At 40.2% G+C, this 25,495-nt stretch overlaps 1 protein-coding gene and 1 long non-coding RNA gene across 2 annotated transcripts in view; both read left to right on the top strand.

The window, feature by feature from the left end:
• Positions 1–25,495, top strand: part of LOC117512209 (plexin-A1-like) — a 1,069,160-nt gene that overhangs the window by 706,599 nt on the left and 337,066 nt on the right. The window contains 1 exon segment of the mRNA XM_034172199.1: positions 24,593–24,793. Coding sequence (XP_034028090.1) covers positions 24,593–24,793 — 201 coding nt within the window.
• On the top strand, positions 1,176–4,661 carry LOC117512212. The gene is made up of 3 exons (XR_004561245.1): positions 1,176–1,186; positions 4,118–4,123; positions 4,539–4,661. It is a non-coding gene; the product is annotated as an uncharacterized LOC117512212 (long non-coding RNA).

Raw genomic sequence — 25,495 nt, 5'->3', positions numbered from 1 at the left:
CACCCACGTCGGTTTGATATTCAGGACAGGGTAGATCTTGTAGCATACAAGTTCCCAGTCTTTAGTGTACCAGTGCTTCCTGTCTTACTATATGTTCATGAAACTTGGAAACTAACAAGTGACCAAAGATAAAGACTAGATGTCTTCGATACTCTCTCTCTCTTCTGTCTCTGGTGTGATTCCCTGGGCATGGTCCAGCATGTACACATAGTGTAAATGTTTTCACTAAGCAATAATTTCTTTAATACAGTCATCCTATTGACTATCAGCTTTTTAACAACAGATTCCTCCTGAGGTGTGATGTGATATGTAATAAGTTCTTTCAAAGTATTGCGTTGTGCATTACAAAATGCATGTTAAGTAGCAGGAGCTTGAGTTCGCCAGAGTATTTAAAATGTCAGATTTTTTTTTTTCCTGAGTTGTGCTTGCATTTTAATGATTTCCCCGCACTGTTTATGTTTATGCATGTATCTGCAAGTAAGATAAATATCTGCATGTAAGATCACAAAAGTATGAACTCTTTCAGTGTGTTATCCTCACCACATCACCTCTCTCACTCTGCGCCCCTGTGGTAGAGGGCTGAGAAGAGTGGGTGGACACACCAAAATGCTTCTAGCACAGTTCAAAGTGTCTTTTAATGAACAGAACAACAAGAAGCCTCATGCGTTCAGGCGCCTGCCCTTCTTCCACCTGAGACTACAGCTGAGGAAGTTGATTCATTTGAACAAAATAGATTAAAATGTTTTTTGTTTTTTTTTTGTTTCAAAACGAAGCACATGGGGATTATTCAAAAAATCAAAAATATAACATGAAAAAGGTCTTGTAAAAGAAGCAAACGTTTTCAGGGGCTTTTTGAATTATTATACTCAAAATTATTCTGTTTTGAAGCTGATTGTACTGGCTATCACCAAAATTTTCTAAGTGAAGACTATGGGACTGAGTAGCTCCAGAGAATGATAGAAGCTCCACAAATAAAACATAAATGCAAAGCCAATTAAGCTTAACGGTTCACTGGTCATTTGGTGGACCTAAGTCGGTTCTGTGGTGTCATGCCTGTGGTGAGAGTGTTAGACTTACACATGCTCCCAGTCAGTAGGTCAGCCACAGAATCTTCTTTAATTGAGTGGTTGTAGTCTGAAGTGGATTTGATTTTCTTGGCAGAAAATAGTTGAATTTGTCATATTCTGTTCTCAGGATGAAATAAACATGGTCCAAATTTCATCTTGGGCTGACAAAAAGAGACACTGAGGATTTCCTTTTCGTCAGTAAAAGTCAAGATTTTTATTTGTGTGTTTATCTGTCATATAGCTACTTTGTCACACTCAAAATGACATGCGTACGCGTGTGCGCATACATACATACAAGCATACAATCATATTGTGTATTTTTAGAGCTTTCTATTGATCCATCAGCTGATGATTATCAGCTATTTCCTCCTCTTTCACCATCCAGGCTTGACAGCATCGAGATAGACTCACAGTCGCATGTGGTTATCAGCGATAGCACACAGAGTGCAGCTATTCTAATGGACATCTGTCTAATGAAGACATCTGTGCAGTCAATGGACTGGAAAAGTTTTTAATTTGGATAGTATGTTTATTTTAGATTCCGTGTGTTCCAAGAAGTTAATCTAATGGACAAATCCAGTCACCTCATATGGTATGAGATTTGGTGGTTCAGGTTTACTGTTTCTATATGTGCTCTGTTTAAAAAAAAAGTCAGACTAATGACGCACTCATTGAAAATGGGGCATAGTTTCATGATTGCATTTGGTAAAATGACAGGAACACTCAAAGAGGCACTATATGCAACTCGGCTCAGTTTTCGCTGTTTTGTCTTTTTTTTGGTCGCATTCTTCTCAACGAAGCTCCCCCTACAGCTTGAGTGTACATATACCACAAAACTGTCATAAAAACTGATTGCTGGCCCTCCCCCTCCCTTCTTTCCTTTTTGTCCATGTGCATTTGTTTTCAACAATGCTGACAAATGCAGTTTGAGTATACATGTCAAGAAAGCAACAATACACAGTCAAGGAGAACAGAGTTTCTCTCAATATGCATACAACCGCAGCAGCAACAATGCCAGGTCTGCGTCTGTTTTGCACACTTCTTTATCTCTCTCACTATTTCAAGAAAGCCCAACCAAGACTGACCAATGTGTGACCCTTTGAGAGACACTCTTTTTTTTTCCCCTCTGGCAGCAACACTTTTTGTTGTTTTTTGTTTTTTTTTGCTTCTTTGCTACCCAGGCTTGTCAACTTTGGGATCTTGAATGGAGTGAGACTGCGTGCACATGTCACGCGTGCTGAAATTTTTTTGTCACCCTAACCCTAATAAAAAAGAAAAAACAGTCCTCCTTTAATAATAAAAATAATAATCAAAGGGAAACTGTGCTTGATTGTTCTCCTGTATGCGTCCCTGATCCTTCCTTTTTCCAAAATATTTCAGTAATCTCATCTACCGACATGCAAGAGGCAAATAATGAAAAATGCTTAAAATGGCTCGGGGTGAAGTGGCCTGGTTGGCCTTGGTTAGGGGGTCTGGAGGAAGCTGAAGGGTTTTAGCCATGCTCATGCTCCCCAGAACCATTTTCTGCAGTGAATTTTGCAAGGAGAGTTAGAGAGGATGGAGGCAATGGTTTATTCAACTTTTTACAAGCTCAACAAAATCTATCTTCATATGCCAGCAGCTTATGTCCCTGTGTGTCTTCTCCAACACTGGAGAGAAAAGGAAGAGACACCGCTGAAATGAAGTTTTTAAATAAAAAACCTTTGAAGCCCCCCAAATCCCCTTCATTTTGTACAATTTGGTCATAACAGTCCATAGTTGAACAAACATTTCACATTTTCTATCTCTATTACATACAGTATGTTATGATGGGACAATCACATATAACACAATTATATTATTAATGACTTTAAACACCTGACTGGAATGACACATGAAATGTAACGTGCTGGTAAAATAAAATTATGAGTAAATCCTGTGTAAAATATATTGGTCTTGACTTAGATCAGAATTTATCTGGCGATCTTATAGCTGACAAAGTTATTAACAAGTCAAATGCAAAATTAAAGTTCTTATACAGACAGGCCAAAGATTTGGATTTGCATATGAGAAAACTTCTTCCATCAATCTTGATACAGTGTCACATGGACTGTGCCAGTGTAGCCTGGCATTCTGGCCTGACTAAGCGTAATCAAGGGAGGCTGCAGATTGTCCAGAACAAGATCATTCGCTTTCTCTTCTCTGCACAACCCCAGACCCACATAGGCCTGGCCGAATTTAGAATGGTCAGTACTGCATGTTGCCTGTTGAGCTCAGAGTTCAACAATTAAAATTAAATACTGAATAAGCAAGGCCCGAATTAACTTATTTTAAATTTACAGCTGTGCAGCACAATATTAATACTCGGTAGAGTAGATTGTCTCTGGTCAATCCTCAGGTGAAATCCTGTGGGGCTTCGTCCTTCAATGGTCCGCCTCGTCAAATTAGAGTTTGTGAATCAAAGCCTCTTTTTAAAGCAGGGTCAGACAGTTTTTATTCCAAGGATTGGCTCAACAAGAGAACAATCAATTTATGTATTATTGAGAAAAAAATAAAAATCCTATATTGTTTTTTTAATTTTTATTAACTCTCTGTTTTGTGTATGTATGAATGTATATTTGCCTGTGAGTATTTTGTTGGACCACAGTGGAAACAAGTTTTTTGTTGTTGTTGTTGCTTTTTTGCATTACTGTGTATTTTATATATTTATGTTTTATGTATTTAGTTAATATATTGTTGTCTTTTTTGCATGTTTACATTTTATACAAATTCAAATCGTTCCATGCAAGTGCTGTTAAAGAATGGCCAGCAGATGGCACCATATTTAATTGTTTCAAACACTGAACCATTTCAACACATTCATCTTCATCTTCTACCGCTGGAGCCTATCCCAGCAGTCATAGGGCGCGAAGCGGGGTACACCCAGGACAGGACGCCAGTCTGTCGCAGGGCCACATGGATGTGGGAAGAAACCGGAGCACCCGGAGGAAACCCATGCAAACACGGGGAGAACATGCAAACTCCACACAGAAAGGCCACGGGAATTGAACCCACGACCTTCTCACTGTGAGGCAACAGTGCTAACCACTAAGCCACTGTGCTGCCCCCATCTCAACACAATTGCTTCATATTGATTCAGTGGTTCAACACACTTCATTTTCTCTGTCATTAATAATTATCAATAAAATGCATCAGCAACCGCACATTTTCAGAGCATGTGCACAGACAGGCTTACAATCATTAATACTTGCTAACCAGGACATTAAATAATGTATCATATGTTCTTTAAATTATCTAGTTTGCAACTAGTTTAAGTCTGTAGCCAACTGTCTCAACACACAATTAGTCTGATGAGGCTCCGTCTGCAGTGGGGTCTTTTGATGAGCTTACCTTGTTATCCCAAACTTTTTATGCCGCCTCAGTGGCTGACTCAATCAGAACCATAAGCTCCGAAGCTTTGCTCGAACTCTCTGTAATGTCTTCACAAGGCAGCTGACGTATCAGGTGACAGGTTTTCAGCAAATCAGTGATCCGAGAATACTGCAGTGAGAATGCTGTCAGCAGTTAACAGCTGTTTCGGGTGTGCGTCTTAAACTCCTCTCTTTTCATTAAGAACCAATGCACTGTGGTCTGGTCTGGTCTAATCTAGTCATCAACAGAAAATAAACGTGAGAAATTTTTATTTTGGCGTGACATTTCTTACCTGAGCATGAGACTCATACTCAAATTATGAGTCTCACGCCAGATGCATAAGAGTTGGGAAACCTGGCTATCTCTGCCACGATGATGAACATGTAAGAAATAAAGCTTTTATTGGCTTGTTCTTAAAACTGCTAGCTCACCGGTGCCTCAGTAGGGGGACATATATGTGTTGTAGTGTCGCAAAACAGTTTGTGTCTCTCATAAGACCTGAGAGTCTAATTCTAAGGACACTGGGTCATTATCCCTAAAGTTGCAAGGCTGGTTTTCTGCTATGAGATGCCTGGGTGATGGGCTGGGTGGAGGGTGGATTATAATTACTTCCAAACTGTAAAATTAAGGTCAAAATGTTGCATAGTTCCTCTTTAATGGACATTTCATGAGATGAATTGCTCATGTCCTCTTTGGTAAGTGAAGCATGTAGGTAGCATGGTGGCTAAGTGGTGGGTGTGCTTGCTTACAAAAGAGCAGGTTCCAGATGAAGACCACCCATGTCCATTCTCCTTACACTTGCATTTGGAGGGACAACCGGCAAAAAATTTGTGCCAAATCAGCAAGCAGATCTTTATCGGATCCCTGAAAAAAGGCTACAATCCAACAGAACTTACTTATAAGTGATGCTTGTGCCAATATGAAGCATATAAAGTGCTACTTTGTGCTTTTTCACAACAGAAAATGCTATTTCTAAAAACTGGATAGGCCTGCTTCTTGAAAAGCTGCCAGTTTTGATTCATTGGAAAGCTGAAGCTCATGAAAAGTGTTTGCTATGACTAACATTTTATTTGAGTTAAAGCTAATCAGATGCCACTGTGATTAGCAAGATATGCCCTCCGTGTCTCTGTGTACAATATGTACTTATGTTAAAGGTGTCTCTTTTGACACAGTCTCAGTAGTTCAGTTCTGGCATTTAGATGTAACTTTAAAGTGCAGCAAGACTGCAGAGTACAACAGATACATTATGTTAAAATTGCTGCTAAAGGTTGTACTGCGGTATATTCTGTTCAGCTAATATGACATCGATGCAGCCAAGATTGGAACACACAAAAGCTGCTACCAATGATTTGAATAGTTCCAGTACTTTGCTAAAGTTGTCATTCTGTGTACAGCTGTGAAGTAAAAATGACTATTTTATCATATATTTCTGTGCATTTTGCACTGAGAAACCCAAAAGCAAGAAATGTGTCTGTCTGAACTCTAAGTAATGGGTGGGAAAAAGATGTGAAAATGTAGTGCACAAGCATTCAAACTAAAAAAAAAAAAAAAAGTCATGCTGACAGAGTCCCACTGTATGTTTTACATAATGGCAGATGAGTAGATAAGTCTGTATAGGTCACCAGTCACTTTTCTGAATGGTACACAATCTATAGATCAAACATTATTATTCAGGAGCAGGATGGCTCACAAGTGTATCATTGCATGAACTGACTGTTGTGCTGATGGATATCAGATTATGTCTGGCCTTTGTTTGACCTCTTTTCTTGATTTTACATGAAGAGGTCTTGAACGTTAAGCATATTGGCAGCATCAGAGAAGATAATTCTATTGTGTAGTTTTTGCACTGAGATGATGAACATGAGCTGCGATACAGAAACCTGACCAAGTATAAAAGAGGGAGATGACGTCTGAGAAACAGATGGAGAAGGAAGAAGGAAAGATCTATAATGAGGAGGAACAGTAGATGTCAGAGGAGTTCTTTAAAGATTGAGCTTTTTTGACATGATTGAATGATGAGATCCATTGGGATTGCCAGTATGGCCTCTCTGCACTTTGTCATGGTATTCTCTGGTGTGTCTGTTATTTTCTGTTAGATTTATTCTCTAAGGGTATAACTATATTAGTGTCTAAAACGTCAGGAATTGCTCAACAGTTAACTGCTGCTTTCTCTCTCATGGGAGGTGTGGTTGTCATATCAGCCCATTTTAGTTGTGTGACTGTGTGTGTATGTGTTTGTGTGTCACTATATTGGTTGTGAGGTCATGCTCCCCTCCCACCCCTTTTCTGAAATGGTTCACTAGACTGTAACGCTAATCTGTGGGGACCCATTGCAATGTTGTGACCTCTCTGACACACAGAAACAAAGACAAACACACAGAGATGGCCTCATCCATCATACTCTCAAGTTGTCAGCCCCTGACTGAGGTGGACTTTGGGGTGACATCTGGCAGCCATTCGGGTCACTCACCTCATGTCTGGCATCACCATAATTGTGATGTCTCTATTCTGAAAATTTGTAATTGGAAGTGAGAGGAAAAAATACATTGGTAATACAACCCCTGGCAAAAATTATGGAATCACCGGCCTCGGAGGATGTTCATTCAGTTGTTTAATTTTGTAGAAAAAAAGCAGATCACAGACATGACACAAAACTAAAGTCATTTCAAATGGCAACTTCTGGCTTTAAGAAACACTATAAGAAATCAAGAAAAAAAGATTGTGGCAGTCAGTAACGGTTACTTTTTTAGACCAAGCAGAGGAAAAAAATATGGACTCACTCAATTCTGAGGAATAAATTATGGAATCACCCATGTCTGTGATCTGCTTTTTTTCTACAAAATTAAACAACAGAATGAACATCCTCCGAGGCCGGTGATTCCATAATTTTTGCCAGGGGTTGTATGACAATAAAGTCCTGATAAGACTATTTGAAACCTCTGATTTGTAAGTACATGAATTTAAAATATGTTGAGAACTAAGTTATTGGGTAGTGCGATGGCTTTGTGGTTAGCAGTGTTGTTTCACAGCAACAACATCCCGGCTTTGGTTACTACCTGATCTTTTCAGTGTGGAGTTTGCATGATCTTGCTGTGTTTGTGTGGATATAATTGATCAATTGTTTATTTTATTTTATTTTATTGAGTTATTGTGTTAACAGTCTGGAGGGGATGAATTCAGTAATCAACCTCTTCAGTCTGCTTTTTACGTAGTACATGCCAAGAATTTTCTGAAGCCTAGCAAAATGAACATTTCAATGTTTGTCTAATTATTGTACTGCCTCTACAGAATGCAGTCATTGTTCTGTTTCTCTCTTTTCAGTGTGCTTGTTTTTAAGTGTTCCTGATATTATCACTTCAAAATATTACATCTTGGCAATTGGATAGCATGACGATCACAACTTACATGACGGAAGGAAAGTAAATGTTAAATGTTAAATGTTAAAGTGCCATGGAAAAGTTTGACATGAAGCCAAAGTGGAGTCTTCACACGTGGGAGTACGTGAGTGCAGGCAACAATCTAGCTCCAAAAGGGATCCGATAGTAACCAGGTTTGCTGGAGAATATGGCAAGAAATATCTGGGAGATGGAGAATGCAGAACATGAATGACAGATCAAGGGAGACTGAAATGTCATGGATGGGTGATGAGGGATAACAAAACTCCAAATACAGACTGCTGGGATATTAAGAGCAGTTTAGCTGTGTGAAGTAAACATGACCTTTGACAGTGCTTGAACATTACTTTGACTTCTTACCTAATAACCCAATCACATGTAATCTAATGGGTTTTATATATTGGCTGTAAGTGGTGTGATTTGAACAACCTTAAGGTCCCCTTCACACACAACACAAAAGACACAGAAACCAGAAGAAAATCTACAAACCAAAAACGTAATGGGGAACCACGAAACATTCCACCGGCTGTCGGAAGGGACGCATGGTCGAACAGGCGTGCACAATACAGCGGTGACGGTTTTGTGCATGCTCGTGTTCGTGCGCACAAACACAGTGCATGCACGTGGAATGTCACGCAAACAGCAGTGGAGCAAAAAATTAATAAAACACCACAATTTATAATACTTAATTCATGTTATAAAGAGCAGAGTTAGCCTCCGCCTCGGCGTACACCAGGAAGTAATGAAATGACGTGGATTACTGTTCTCCCTTTCATGTTTTACATGAATTACCTGATACTCTCCTCTCATGAAGAATCAGCCGGGCTCCCGTCTCATGAAGAGCCGGCTCCCGTGTCATGAACGCATCAGAAAGCATGGCATGTCCAGCGTGCAGTGATCCGCTGGTGACTGCGTTGCAAATGTGTTGTGTTTTAATTATTACAATGTGGGGAAATCCTGCAGTTACATGCGCCATGCGGCTCCAGGTCGCAGGCAGACATGCTTCCCTTTGTCTGCGGACATTGTTGCTGTGGGGAAAAAATAAAAACCACACACCATAAAAAAACACAGCAATTTATTGCATCCCTCTTACCGAGCGGACAATACAAGTATGAACCTTCTGTTCCTCTGACCCATGGTCAATGACGTACAGTCATGAAATGACATGAATGCAGCAGTGTGCGATTATCATGTCCACATCTGCTGGCCCGTGTGCATATCCAGCGAGCAGCGCACCGGAGGAGAGACATCATGTCATGTGGACCAGAGCTCATATGGGTGAAGTCACATTCAGATCAACAGGTGATTGTTCACATGATCAGACTGTCCTTTTCACATGGAGCAGCCTGCTGTTGTGCGCACTGAGCGGCCACTCCAGCCTGTGGCAAAGGTGATATGTTTTATGTATTACTACGTACAGACAGCAAGCACATGCCTCAGAGTGTAGAGTTGTTCTGTCATGTCCTTCAAAATATGGTACATGTTCTCCAACCTCCAGGTCCAGAGATTCCAACAGCAGTGACTTGCGTAGACACACCCACTTTTTTTGATCACCCAACAGAACAAAGTGTCACTCTCCTTTTTTGTTGCTATGTGATTAATTTCAATTTCAATTTATTTTCATTTATATAGTGCCAAATCACAACAAAGTTGCCACAAGCCACATCACACAAGTAAGGTCTAACCTTACCAACCCCCAGAGCAAGCACATAGGCAACAGTGGTAAAGAAAACCTCCCTCTGATGATTTGAGGAAGAAACCTCAAGCATACCAGACTCAAAGGGGTGACCCTCTGCTTGGGCCATGCTACCGACACGATTTACAAAACAATTCACAAAATGAATATACAGGAAATGTTGCCAGTGCACAGGACAAGAGGGCCACAGAAACAGATTGAAGAAACAGAAACAATTTTTTTTAGTTATTTGTTATGTAATTTGTGTATGTAGTTATTATAATAATTATTTATATACCTCTCCTGGCTCTCCTTCTAATGTTGCATGTCATGTGCACTGAGCCATCATTTCCAGCTGTCAGTTTGTGGCGATCAGCTGAGAGGCACCTTGCTATTGTGTGTGTGTGTGTGTGCAGATGTGGCTGTCCGGCTCCCATGTGATCATGTCTGTACATACATATAACAGCATTTCATGCAAGTGTGCACTGCCCGGCATGCCACGTGTTGGGGGGGCGGGAGTGTGAAACACACACACTGCATGTGTTGCGGGGGGACACATACGCACACGTGTGATACACACGCACGCCACATGTGCTGAGGCGGGAGCCGACACTGTGGCACGCTGCATGTGTGTTGGTTGCCGATGCCACACTCGTGGGGCACTTAAGACCATTTTCACTGCCAGCTCTCATGCCTTAATTGGAGTTAGGGGTATAGAAAATGGATGGATGTACGAGGACTGTCAATAAAGTATAGGTCCTTTTTATTTTTTTCAAAAACTATATGGATTTCATTCATATGTTTTTACGTCAGACATGCTTGTACCCTCGTGCGCATGCGTGAGTTTTTCCACGCCTGTCGGTGACGTCATCCGCCTGTGAGCACTCCTTGTGGGAGGAGTCGTCCAGCCCCTTGTCGGAATTCCTTTGTCTGAGAAGTTGCTGAGAGACTGGCACTTTGTTTGATCAAAATTTTTTTCTAAACCTGTGAGACACATCGAAGTGGACACGGTTCGAAAAATTAAGCTGGTTTTCGGTGAAAATTTTAACGGCTGATGAGAGATTTTGAGGTGATACTGTCGCTTTAAGGACTTCCCACGGAGCGAGACGTTGTGCAGCGCTCCGAGGCGCCATCGTCAGCCTGTTTCAAGCTGAAAACCTCCACATTTCAGGCTCTATTGATCCAGGACGTCATGAGAGAACAGAGAAGTTTCAGAAGTCGGTTTCAGCATTTTATCCGGATATTCCACTGTTAAAGGAGATTTTTTTAATGAAAGACGTGCGGACAGGTCCGCGCGTCGGGACGCAGCCGGCGCGGTGCGGCGGCACAGGAAAAACACCTCCGTGTTGATAATCATTTGTAAAATCCAGGCGGCTTTTGATGGCTTTCAGTGGAGTGAGTATATGAGAAATTGTTTAACAGCTGGACATGTTCCAACTTGTCCTTAAGGCTTCCAACAGAGGTGTTTTCCTGTGGCGGAGCGTCGCAGCGGCTGCGAGCCGACGCTGCAATCCGTGCCCGCACGTCTTTCATTAAAAAAATCTCCTTTAACAGTGGAATATCCGGATAAAATGCTGAAACCGACTTCTTCTGAAACTTCTCTGTTCTCTCATGACGTCCTGGATCAATAGAGCCTGAAATGTGGAGGTTTTCAGCTTGAAACAGGCTGACGACAGCGCCTTGGACCGCTGCGCGACGTCTCTCTCCGTGGGAAGTCCTTAAAGCGACAGTATCACCTCAAAATCTCTCATCAGCCGTTAAAATTTTCACCGAAAACCATCTTAATTTTTCGAACCGTGTCCACTTCGATGTGTCTCACAGGTTTAGAAAAAATTTTGATCAAACAACGCGCCAGTCTCTCAGCAACTTCTCAGACAAAGGAATTCCGACGAGGGGCTGGACGACTCCTCCCACAAGGAGTGCTCACAGGCGAATGACGTCACCGACAGGCGTGGAAAAACTCACGCATGCGCACGAGGGTTCAAGCATGTCTGACGTAAAAACATATGAATGAAATCCATATAGTTTTTGAAAAAAAGAAAAAGGACCTATACTTTATTGACAGACCTCGTATATTAACCCTCTGGGGCCGATGTCGTCGTATACGACGGCTAAGACCAAGCTTTACTAAATAACTAAATAACTTTTTAATGATATGAGATAGAAACTTACTTTTTTTGCAGAAAAGTTAACTCCACAGACTTTCAAGCCAGCCATTGGCCATCTTTGTGCCTTGGGGCAACTGTTTGTTGTGATTTGGTGCTATATAAAAAAAAAAAATTGATTGATTGATTGATCTTTGTACACCTCATAGAACCTGTGTGATGATGTGCGCAATGTGAGTGTCCACTTGATATTGGTTTACCATCACATGGCTTTCCAAAATCCAATCGTAGGGCAGATTTACCTCACGTGAAAAGCCAAAGATCATTTTCAGGAGTGATATGTTACTAGTTGGCCCATTTGAATTGCCCACTGGGTGCTCTAGTGAGTACATACTATTAGTACATATTCAGTGCGCCCTGCGCCATTACGCACAGCGAGTGAAAGCAGGAGCAGACAGAGAGCCTCTTATGACAATCTCACATGCTCAAACAGAGTGTGTAACTATCAGACTTGCTCCACTAGTTTGCATGTGAATGTTACTGATAACTCTTGCTTTCTCTGCGTAAAGCACTGTTTACCATATCAGTGGCCAACAAAACGCATAGACCATTTTGTATATATTGTTCAAAATGTGCATTTGTGTTTATTGTTTGAACCTTTTTGTTGTACAGTCTTTCACACAAGACCTCAAATTACCTTTATAAAGTGTCAAAACAGTTGTTTATTATAGTTTGCTGTGTGTTTTGAAAAAATGCATGTGAAAAATTATTTTTCGCTTTATTTTTCCCTTGCCTATTTTTGATTGTAAACCTTTATTACACTTATAAAACACAACAAAAACATATATATTCTGAAAGCACAGGTTGTCCTGAAAAAAAGAGACATAAAACTTGATTGTGGGATGCAGGGGGAGCGGATAACAGCAATAATAAAACATTTATGCTAGGCGAGTGAACTGTCCAAAAAATGCCCTCGGACCCCAGAGGGTTAACAAATGAAGTTGAGCATGGTGGTGCCTGAGTGTTGAGGACCACAGTCGCTAGAGAATGTAAAGGAGAAGACACATCATAATTTTAGAGATGTGAATGGCCCAGTTGTGTGTGTGTGTGTGTGTGTGTGTGTGTGTGTGTGTGTGTGTGTGTGTGTGTGTGTGTGTGTGTGTGTGTGTGTGTGTGTGTGTGTGTGTGTGTGCGTGCTCAAATGCACTCCTGGAGCAATTTAGGGATTAAGACCCTTGCTTAAGGGTACCTTGGTGATGGTAATGAGACTGAATCAGTTGCTGTTTTTTTGCCTTCCACATTCACATTTCCTGACTGGTCATGAGACTGAACCTATCTACCACATACCATCTCCTTAATACGTAACTAAATCTTCAAATTGCGTTATACTGCATTATACTTTATATACTGTGTAAATCATGACTTTTCAGACCACCACCTCAATAAGCACTTTCGAAAAACTAGAGCACTGTGTTCGTAGACTGAAATCTTTCACCAACACTAGTTTCCAATTCCACAAAATTTTTACCTTAGAAAAAAAATTTCAAGGTCAAAGTTAGAAGTGGCTTTTCATAAGCTATATTATATGTGATCAAATGTCAGGAGTATGTATTTAGTTCATGCACTTGAATTGAAGTTTATTTGTGGTGTTGTCAGGTTTTTTTTTTTTTTCAGCGTTTTTGGTTTCAGATTTTTTTTCCCCCAGATAAGTTTCACAGAACATTGATTATCTCTGCTATTCACAATCTGTCATTGCTTTCTGGCACTTGGTTTCCCACTGATAAGTGTAAGATATACAAACCTCCATCCAATTTTGGTGGTGTAGATAAATCGCAACAGAAAAATGAGAGTGATTGAGGCACTTTTGATTGAGATATAATGCAAAATATACACCAAAAAGGCTTTTCAATATGAAATTGAAATGTCCACAAATTCCACAATCCAGATCAGATCCGGATAAACTTTGTCAGGTGATAGTGAGTGCCAGTCTGCACCTTGCTTTCAAACATGAGAGTGATTGGGGTATGTTTGTTTAAGATATAATGTAAATAGTCAACAAATGGGGTTTAAATTATCACAAAATCTGTAATCTGGATCAGATCTGGATCAAACTGTGTCAGCTGAAAAAGGATACCATCCTACAAAATGCTGTCAAATATGAAAGAAATTTGATCTTTTTTGGCAGTTATTAATTTTTGAAAATTCATTCAGTGTAAAATATAGGGATTTTTTTCCAGTTTTCCAAGATTTTTTTCTGGCTTGACCTTTGACCTATTACCTTGAAAATTTAATCAGTTCTTGACTATCAGGATATGAATTTTCAGTAAAAACTCATAATGATATATGACAAATTGCAGGGTCCAAGCTGTTAAAAAACAGTCAGACAGACAGACAGACAGACAGACAAATAAACAGGGGCAAAAACATAATAGGTAACAAACCATAACTTCACTGTAGATGAGGAGCCTTGCAATATATGTAGGTTGCAGATGTTACCTTCAGTGACGTCAGTCTAATAGGGAGTTGATGGTGTGGAAGAGGAATACTTCCATACCAACAAAACAGAAGAGTTACCTTCCCCCATTTGATCACAGGGTTTGTTTGGCCTCAAGGCTACTGTAAAACACTCAATACTTCTAAGACTGTACAAGCTTATCGCTCAGAGCCAGAGGGCAAGATTTAGCTTTGGATTGGGGTGTGCATCAATAAAGATGTGGGTCTCATTCTCATTGTAACGTGTGTGTATGTGTGTCTGCACTGCCTGTCTGGGAATATATGTTTGGATGGAAATAAGCAGCCTGTATGACTCCCATGTTTCAATGCTCCACCTTTGTCTTGCTCTGTTGAGATCTTGACCTCCTTGCTTCACATTCCCCACTTTAATAAACAAGTGTATGGCTCCCAAGACTTTGTCTGCTCATCTCCTCCGGTTCTTCCTCCTCAATTCACCTCCTCTTACTGCTCTTCCTCTGTATCACTCTTCATCCCTTATTTACACTGCAGTAAAGTTTTATCTTAACAAGACCGTTTTTGAAATCAAGGCATTACTTTTTGCACTGGGGCTTCCCAGTATCCATCATTGGTGCACTCTGGCTTTGCTGGCAGTTGAGTACGATTGCTGAAAATAAAGCTTGAAAAATAAGAGGAGGGTGACAGTGAGTGTGCAAGACAGGAGAAGAGTGATAAAAAGAACATTAAGAAGATCAAGTGTGAGTGAGAGGAAGAAGGAAAAAAGAGGCATGAAAGCGAGGGATTAGAGGAATCCCTCAGGTAAAGAGATTGTTGTGTCTCATTGTGTTGAACTGCATCACTTATCTGATGCAGACTCAGCTCTGACACCTGTCACCACTCCTAATGAAACAGCTCCCACAATCCTCTGCTCCGAAACCTTTTGTTCGCTCACTTCTTTGTGCATTACCGTCTTTGCCTTCATGTTCTTGTTCAGTTGCAAACTTATGTGCTTTAAATGTGAGGCCCTGTGTGGTGCATACGTGTGCAGGCTCCACAGAGGAATACAGCAGAGCTTTTTATTCCCATTTCCCATTTTGGATGCATCACTAATGAGGAGCAGAATGTGTGATCTTAAAGTACTGAGGACCAAAAAGTGCACCAGAGAGACACCTGTGTGAAGTGGTCTGAGTTTTGTCTACCTGTGTCAAATTCAGGGAGGATTTGTGTGTCACAGTTTGCACAGATGTTTGCATTCACTTGTTGAACAATGACTGCTTTTTCGTTCTGTAGTCAGAATATTTACACAAAATTTCTTTTTCTTTCCCTTCTTCTCTCATGCTGTTTGCCTATTTTATTAGAAGTTAGAAGCAGTTCATTAGCAGCCTGTCAGTATCTGTGGATACTTTAAACTTATTTTAAACTGTCAACACTACATAATTGACAAACTGCTTCACCAGTAGTGATTTGATCTCTCTCTCTTTTCCTTATTTCTCATCTGCTTCTTTTCTCTGTTCTCTCTCACAACATTCAAGATGCAGTACATCTGGAAAGTATTCACACTTTTTTCCACATTTTATGGTACAGGCTTATTCCAAAATGGAGTAAATTCATTTTTCCCCTCTAAATTCTACTCACTACACCCCATAATGACAACATGAAATAATTTATTTATTTATTTAAAGTTTTTTTTACAAAACTAAGAAATCTTATGTACATACATATTCACACCCTTTGCTCAATACTTTGTTGAGACACCTTTGGCAGCAGTTGCAGCACTGATGTCTTCTTGAATAAGATGGTACAAGTTTGAGGTACCTACCTTTGGGCATTTTTGTTCATTAATCTTTGCAGAACCTCTCAAGCTCCACCAGGCTGGATGGGGAGCATCGGTGCATAGCCATTTTCATATCTCTCCAACAATGTTCAGTCAGATTCAGTCAGTCTAGGCTCTGGCTGGAGTACTCAAGGAATTTTGATCCATTTTGAATAGGTCTGTAATATAATGAAATGTGGAAAAAGTGAAGTGCTGTGAATACTTTCTGGATGCATCATGTTTTGGCCCCAGTCTGGCCCAGCCATTTTGTCACCTATTGTATTTATATCGACATTGTATATTAGTCATTTGTCTGGTCTCATCATAGTTTGGTTCTGATTATCTCGTTCCTGTGTGTAATACTTTTGTCACTGGTTTTATTTTCTGTTTATCAGTTATTTCCTGTTATTTTATCAGTTTTATCACCTGTTTGTTTTTCTTTTGTCATATGTTAAATTATTTGTTTATTATTACTTTTGTAATATGTGAGTTCTGTTCTAGTTTTGGCTGAGCATTTATTTTCTTCTTGATCCCCTTTTCAGTTCTTTTGATTCCTGGTTTAATTCCTTGATTTTGGGTCTTGGGTTTTGTTCACCTTTGGTTTTGGTATTTTATTTAGATCACTGTGGCTTTAGGTTTATCTTTTAGTTGGGTCCTGTTCACTTTGTTTTTTGTCTTACTGTGCACTCTCTTGTCTGGTCATCAAGGTTTGGTATGGGTGTGTCTTCTCCTTTTTATTTGCCACACCCCCCTTCCAGAGTGTTTTTCCACACCTGTGTCTTGTTCTCCTAATGACCACCTGCCCCATTTAAGCCTTTTGAGTTCACCATTTCCCCACCAGTTCATTGTGATCTCTTGTCCACGTTCCAGCCTTTATCTTTGCTCTATTTTGCCTTGCCGTGTTTGACCGTGTTTCATTTTTCACCTCATCCCTGCCTCAGCCCTTGTACTTAGTCTCCTGGTTCTTGGAATTGTGCTTGTTTTTTGACCAGGCCTCTGCTTGACTCTTACCTGTACCCGCTGCTTCTCTGACTGCCTTCTTGTGTACCATACCCCAGCCTCACTTATTGAGACAAAGTATTTTACTCATACCTCTGTGTTGTGAGCTGCTTATGTGTTCAACCATCTTCTGTGCCATACCAACCCAGTCCCTGACAGGATGCACCATACTTTTTGAGCTGTTGGCTGGTAAACATACATTTTACACTGGATCACAACTTTTTGGAAACTGGATTAAAGCAATGAAAGCTTAACCTGCATATCTTGGTTGTTGACACTTAAGTTTGATGTAGATGGACAGTGGGGGAAATACCTATTTGATCCACTGACAATTTTGCAGGTTTTTCCACCTACAAAAAAATGGAGAGGCCTGTATTTTTTATCATAGGTACACTTCAAGTGTGAGAGACAGAATCTAAAAAAAAAAAAAAACTCTTAATTTTCTATTTTATTGCATGAAATAAGTATTTGATCCCCTACCATCCAGCAAGAATTCTGGCTCTCACAGACCTGTTAATTTTTCTTTAAGAAGCCCTCCTATTCAGCACTCTTTGCCTGTATTAATTGCACCTATTTGAACTCTTTACCTGTATAAAAGACACCTGTGCACACACTCAATCAATTACACTCCAACCTGTCCACCATGGCCAAGACCAAAGAGCTGTCTAAGGATACCAGGGACAAAACTGTAGACCTGCACAAGGCTGGGATGGGCTACAGGACAGTAGGCAAAAATTGGATGAAAAACTTTTTTCCCCCACTGTAGAGTTGTATGTATTTGTATCTGCTTTGAGTGTGGAGGGATTGTCTTGGATGAGACGTCTCTTCAACACTGCGTTGAGGTCTGGGACAGTGCGTAAGGAGTGGCAAACTGGGGTGATGGTCCCCATATTTAAAATGGTGGACCAGAGAGTTTACAGGGGCATCGCACTACTCAGCCTCCCTGGTAAAGTCTGCTCCCAGGTACTGGAAAGGAGGTCTTGGCCGATTGTCGAACTCTCCCTGATCCACTCCCATGCAATTAACTGTATCAGAAATGCTCAGGCAATCAACAGCTGGAAGACACCACTTAAAAAAAAGCAGGTGTGACTTGAGTAGGTTGACATCGAAAACATGCAGGACAGCCTCTCCAGGAACAGGGTTGGTAACCCCTGAGATACAGATTTGAACAAAGCTCATAATGGTCAGTATTTGTGATTGACTGATGATGAAGTCACAAAGCAGGGGTCACCAACTCTGTTCCTGGAGATCCCCTGCCCGGCGTGTTTTCCACGTTAATGTACTCAAGTCACATCTGTTTTTTTTAAAGTGATGTCTTCCAGCTGTTGACTGGCTGAGCACACCTGTTAGAGTAAATTTCCTGGGAGAGGATTAGGGAGAGTTAGAAAACATGCAGGGCAGGTGCCCTCCAGGATCAGGGTTGTTGACCCCTGATATAGGACTAGAGCTCAATAGCAGTGACTCTTTGTCCTATCCTGTACATTCCTTCATGGCATCTTTATTATTATGCAGAGATAAGCAATGTCTCTGGTTGCCATTAATGGCCAAAATTTTGTCTGCCTTTCCCAGGCAAATCTGCAAGTCATTAGCAATGTTCCATTCTCCAGTATTTCAGCAGAGAGAACACTCATATTGAGATTCCTCTGCAGAATATGAGGTGTGTTGGAGGAGACCATTTTCTGAATTAATTCCTGTTTAAATTCAATGCAGTTTCTAATATTTTATCATTATGGACATGAATGCTTGGTCATAATAGGAAAATTATAATTTGTTAATGCAGTTTAAAGTGAACAAAACTTGATTCATAAATTCTAGTTTAGTGTTTTTATGATTATTACATTTTTTTTTACTTCAGATGAGGAACAAAATTACATTAGTGAATCCAACTGCTTTTGATGTAATTGCAGCTTTTATATTTTAAACAGGCTCGTTTTCCCCACTTACACTGTAGAAAATACCTTTATTAAGTCTTAACCCTTTATCAGGCTAAAGGTGGTTATATGTTTGCCTAGGGCTGTTACGTGTGTCTTAAACACTTCAAGACATATGGTACTTCCTTACTGGCACATTTCCTGTTGGTATATTCTCCAAGATACCAGTCGGGGAAAGCAGAAACCACTAGATATAAAACATTAAAGAAATTTAAGTTATTTGGACAACTTTAATTTTGATAATTTGTCTTCACTTAAATGACCACATTACCATGTTAAAATACAATGAAATTGCCCGACCTCAATGATCTTTTTGTGTGGGTTCTCTGAAATATAGGAACTTAAGTTTATTCCAGTCTATGTAAATAATAACCTCAAATGCTGTAGAAGTTCACTCTTTCATTAAATTGTGGCTAGACATTCATGTGGGTTCAAAGACCTAATAGCACTTTTTTAGCTTTGGACCCATTTGGTCCATTATAAATATGTCACATGATCAGTGATCCAGCAAACACATCAAGTGCTTACATAAATTAAGTAGGCATAGTTTTCTGTTTGGCAAAGTCACACTCTTCATGTGTCTCCTGACAGGTGAAGTGATTTGTAAAGCCATTATTAATGATGATAAGATCACTATTTTTCAATTTTTTTTAAAATTTTTATTTATATAGCACCAAATCACAACAGAGTTGCTTCAAGGCGCTTCCCCCAGAGCAGAAGTGATAAGGAAAACCTTTCTCTGAGGAAGAAACCTCAAGTAGACCAGACTCAAAGGGGTGACCCTCTGCTTGGGCCATGCTACAAGCATAAATTACAGAACAATTCACAGCAACACTAATACATGAAATATTGCACAGCCACATCAGAAAGCAACCGCAAAACCAAACCCAATGTTTCTAGAAAGCTGATTTTGTGACATTGCAGTTTTGTGTGTGCATGGCAGGATTATGCTTTAACTAGAAAGAAAGGCCAAATTTGGATGGATGTTTTTAAATAATCTTTGCCCTTGAAAGATGAGTCAGCTGCAGAATCTGGTGCCAGTGATGTGTCTCTTGCAGATATAAAACTAAAAAGAAACATTATCTCACTATATCCGTGTAACAAGCAAAACATGACAAGCAACCTACATTTAGGCAAATCACTCGATTTTGACCATTTTGCTGTGACATTTTAAAGTGACAATGAAACAAACATTTAAGATGAAACTGGGACTATTCAATAGGGGCAAGAACCTGCAATCTATTCTTGGGGTTCTTTAAGTAAATGAAATATAAATTGAATTAAAGTATGAATTTTGTTGGCAGTGTTGCATATGTGACAACTAACAGCTGTGTGTAGTCCTGATTTCCTTTTGGCTGAAAACATTTAGAGACTTCAATTATTTCCCATCATTTAACAGGGTACAAGGCTTCTGTCCGATAGCCTAGCCAAATTTATATTAATTGAGGAGCCCCAAGCTGGTGCTGAATGGATGTACTGACCTCTGAATCACCTCCTTCTCTAATCCCTCAGACTGTAGTCAAACATGGTGGAATTACCTCTGTCCATGTTCCTAAGAGATGCTGCCTCAGGCTTTCATTTTTGTCCATGCAGACAGAATTAGAATAGCTGTAGCTATATTCATTTAGGAGAAAAACATGACTAATATCCATCACAGCCACATTAATACTGGTAAGGGCTTGACTGCTGCTCCCTCTTCACACACCCCCGCCGCCCACACACACACACAATTTGGTTCTCAAGAATTTTCACCTTATGTGGAGAATTGCTTCAGATATATTAAAAATAAGGTGGATGTGGAGTCACTTGTCTGGAGGTGGCTACCTATGCCTATCTACTGTGCATATTAGCTGTTCTTAATGCTATGAAACAACTGTATTTGTAGTTGGATACACAGAAATCATGTTGACACAAATCGGGAATGATCAACTTTGACTTCTTCTTTTATATGTCTGTGTTCTCCTGAAGATAATCTGAAGTTCAGTTGAAGTGCATGATACCTTTTAATGGTGGAATTAGATGAGCAAGTATGAGTCATAGAATCCACAATTCAGTGCAATTTATTTATAGAGCGCCAATTCACAACAAATTTCCTCAAAATGTGATACATGAGCAAGGTGTAAATTCTGATTTTTTTTTTTTTCTTTTTAAAATATTTTTATGAACTACTTCTTTCAGATGCTCCCATTAGGGGTCACCATAGCAGATCAGTTGTTTCCTTGTCACCCTGTCCTCTGTATCTTTCTCTGTCACACCAACCACCTGCATGTCCTCTCTCAGCACATATATAAACCTCCCCTTTGGCCTCCACCTTCTCCTCCTTCCTATCTAGATACATACATACATACTTTTTTAATCCCCTAAGGGAAATTCAGGCATCCTGTAGCTCACAGGTACAGACAACAGACAAAAGACAACAACAGCAACCAGTTAAAAGTCAAAAAGTGAGAAAACAATGATGACAATGATGATAAAATATTACAATTATTAAATATAATGCAATCCTAAAATAAAAATGAGCGTTGTCTTTTTTGGCCATTTTTCAGAAATTATAAATAATTAATCAAACACTTTTTTCACTCATAGTTAGTGGTTGGTGAAGGCATTTATCATCAAACAACTGTGTGTACTCTGTATAAATCACAGTGACAACAGACACTTCCCAAATGACCCTGATCAAAAGTTTATATATCCCTGTTCTTGATACCATGTATTGCCCCTTTAACATCAATGACAGCTTGGAGTCTTTTGTGGTAGTTGTGGATGAGACTCTCTGATGATAAAACTGCTACTGAATATGTCTTGGACTTTATTGACATCAATTATGAAGAAATATAAACAGTATGGCACTCTATGGTAAATCTGCATGAAATAAACAGTTCTCAAAAACTGAGCGATTGTGCAAGAAGAGTGAGGAAAGCCAGCAAGACACCCAGACAACCCAGAAGAGTTATAGGCTAATATGGCTGTTGGAGAAATTGTGCATTTTGTATCACCAGTTATACAGCTTCATGATGAAGTGGTATAGAGGAGAATTTTCCAAAAAAAAGATGACCTGAAAGTTTAGCTACAAATTGCCAGAAGGTACATCTAAGATGCAAGGCTAGATTTGGTCTGTTTTGGTGAAAGAATCTTAAAATAATAATGAATGAATAAATTGAATAATAAATTATTAAAAATAAAGGGATATTGGCCCATTGCACAATGTCCATGTGGGGTGTCAGGGGGCAGCATCAGCAGCAGGGTTGTGAAATGAAAATCATGAAATCCAAGGAAAATTTTGCAGGGGGTCAAGCTGGGGTTTAGGGCACACGGGGCCCCAGAAACCAAATTAATTTTGTATCTCTTGATACATTTTCAGCATTCCTGGAAGAACAAAATCTCAATAGAAGTGCATATTTAAATGATCCTAGACTCAACCTTTCATTTGAACTGTCAATGATAATGCGGAAATAACAGAATATGACATCGAAGTAGGACCTGTAATGTTTTTCATTTTAATTGTAAACCAAATTATGCATCAACTCAGAACAATTAAACTACATGAAATTCATGAACACTGAAAACACTGTTAAAAATATTTCAAAAACCACAGCTAAAGCTTGTAGAATATTTTGAAAATCAGGGTAAAATATCAATAACGTACCCTATAGCAAAAAAGTCATATACTGTTGTGTAAATTCCTGTAAATCCAGTGTCTTTTTTCCCATGAAAAAAGTCGACATTAATAAAAACTAATTTACTTTCTTGTGTAAATTCATGTAAATCCATTCAAAGTCACAATGTCATTTTTCCAATGAAAGAAAGTGTAGATTAATAATAAACAAGTCGTAATCTTGTCTAAAATCCTGTTTGAACAGCACAATGTTTATTTTCCAGTAAGAGAAAAATTCTTACCATGTTCTGATGGTACAGTTTGCTTTTTCTGTTTATTTTTCAGGTGTGTTCATGAAGCCAGCGACAGTTTCACAGATTCTTGTCCTTGTCAGATTTTTTCAAACTGTCTTTCACGCCATCTTCGCTCTGTCTGACGTCACTCCGTGACACAGACATGCTGCAAAATTCTTCTTTTAAAAACTTGAGAGCTCTAAAAGTTTGCGATGTCCACATGCTACATTTAGCTTCAGCGTCTTACAGGAGCCACACAGCGTCGCCGCAGCAACCAGCCAGTCCCGCTTTATGACAACTGTCGCAACAGCTACACTTTGAGAGACATTTTTCCTCCGCGAAGTTCCGGATCCGAGGACACAGAATTGTATCTGTAACACACAGATCAGTGTCTGTGGACTTATAAAACTTGCACGATGTCGTAAAAAAGTAAACACTTTGCGATAAACATTTTAAAAACTCAGTGACGATCATAATTACAGAGTACAACACTAACTCCCCCCCTCGTCCCCATGATGATATGCACAGAATTCCTCGGATCCGCGGAGTTTTCACAGCCCTGAGCAGCCTCTGCCATCGACTGAGTTCTTAAACATTCTGATGGCTGTGGGGAGGAAGGACCTCCTGTGCTCCTCAGTTTGCAAATGCAAGGAGATGAGCCACCCACTGGGACTGCTGCTCTGCTCTGCCAGGATGTAGTGGAGTGAGTGGCTAGCACTGCCCTTGATCCCCAGTGGGACTAGGCTCATTCCCAACACTGACTGGGCCTTCTTGACCAGCTTGTCCAGCTGCTTGGCATCCCTCTCTGTGATGCTGCCTTCCAAGCAGACAGCAGCATAGGAGAGGATGGTTGCCAGCACTGACTGACAGAACATCTGCAGCATCTCCCCAAAGACATCAAAGGACCTGAGCTTCCTTTAGAAGAACAGCCAGTTCAAGCAGGTGTGATCCTGGTAGAGCATGTAGAGGACAGCGCCATCTACTACAATATGCTCCTGGTACCTGAACTGCAGGGGATCATGAGCATGTTGTGCCTGCAGTCTCAGGTGCTGAAGGACTAGCCTCTACAGACTCTTCATGATGTGTGATGTGAGGGCCACTGATCTGTAGTCATTGAGCTCAGCTGAGCGCCCAGCATTGGGTACCGGTGCTCTGTCGAGATGAGCTGCCCCATCGAGATGAGCTCCTCGTAGCGTAAATTGTCAGTTTACATGTGTTGGGATGAGCATATATTCCTGTAGACACCATTTAGTTCCAAGACTGATCCTGTTGCAGCATCCATGTTCTCTGATGAGTTCATTCAAACACCCTTAGTAGAACTGTCATTCTTCACACACACACACTCATGTCACTGTGCCACCATGCAAGGTGCTCAGATGTACACTGGAAGCAAGTTAGGAACGTTCATGATTTTTGGTTCTGACAAGGAAATAATTCAAGGATCCTCTGGTCTTGACCCCCTCACTTTAACCACTAGACCATCACCTACCTGACTGTCAAAGCATGTCTTGATGGACTCAGAGTGCAAAATCATCATGGCATATTGAATGCATGGACATGAAAGAGGTGTAGCCCATAGATCACAGGGTAAAGGTAATGCCTCTTGAATAGATTCCACTGTGGATGATTGCTCAGGGAGTTGTTTGTTGGCATAGATAATGCAGTGATACCCACTTGTTTTTGCTGAAATATGAAAGAAGATTTGTATTTTTCTGTATCCAATCATTTATATTTTATACTATTTATGAATGGATATCTCAACATTCTGATTTTAATTCACAAATAGTATAATGAGAGAATTCCCTGCATCCTACTGAGAGCATCTGTTTACTTCCCCAGTTATGTAATTTCTCTTTTTCTTTTGTTTTTCATCTACAGGAGTGCCCTCAGATCTTGCCCTCAACACAGATCTACATCCCCGCTGGAGTTATGAGGCCAATAACCCTACTGGCACAGAACCTACCCCAACCGCAGTCTGGGCAAAGGAACTACGAGTGTATCTTCCACATCCAGGGCAACACTTACAGTGTCCCAGCTCTGAGGTTCAACAGCACAAGCATACAATGTCAGAAAACCATGGTAAGCCTGAAACGCACACCATTACAGACAGGTCCATAAGTAATTGGACAGTGACGCAATTTTCAGTCTTTTGACTGTCTCTGGGGAAATGTCTTGTGACTGCTGATAGCTAGGGAAGACCACAAGTGAGGATGCTTTTGGGGACACACAAGACCGACAGGCCTATTATAAGCATGTCAAGGGTGGTATCTCTCTTGGCTATCTAGGTTTGTTTTACATGAGCTAAGTCCCTCATTAACCTGTGTCCCTGCACCCTTGTAACACATCAGGGCCCCCAAGTGTGGGGCAAGCTTCTGAATTTGTTTGGGTGAGCGGACATGTTTCTACTCTGGGTACCACTGCACTACGACATGTATTTGAAGTTTACAAGAATTACTGTCATTTGTGTACATCGCACTCCATTTTCAGATCTTCACGTTATTGGACAAACCAAATATAAGGAATAGCTTTTAATGTAAATCAACAGCACCAGCCTTTGCAGCCAGTTTTCTTTAAAGACATCAGGGGATGGGTACATGAAGTTTCCAAGTCACTGGATATATTTTGGACTTCATTTTTTTTTTTTTTAATCAATAATGGTATTCACTGGTAAATCTGTTTGGAGTCATCTCAAAAACTGAGTGACTCAACAAGGAGATGAGTGAGGCAAGCCTCCAAGACATCCAAACAAGTCTGAAGGAGTCACAGGCTTCTGAGCTGTGG

This window comes from Thalassophryne amazonica, chromosome 6 (assembly GCF_902500255.1).
Source record: "Thalassophryne amazonica chromosome 6, fThaAma1.1, whole genome shotgun sequence".
In the NCBI taxonomy this organism is placed as follows: Eukaryota; Metazoa; Chordata; class Actinopteri; order Batrachoidiformes; family Batrachoididae; genus Thalassophryne; species Thalassophryne amazonica.
Note: the sequence above shows the minus strand (reverse complement) of the source record. Positions and strands in the feature narration are given on the sequence as shown.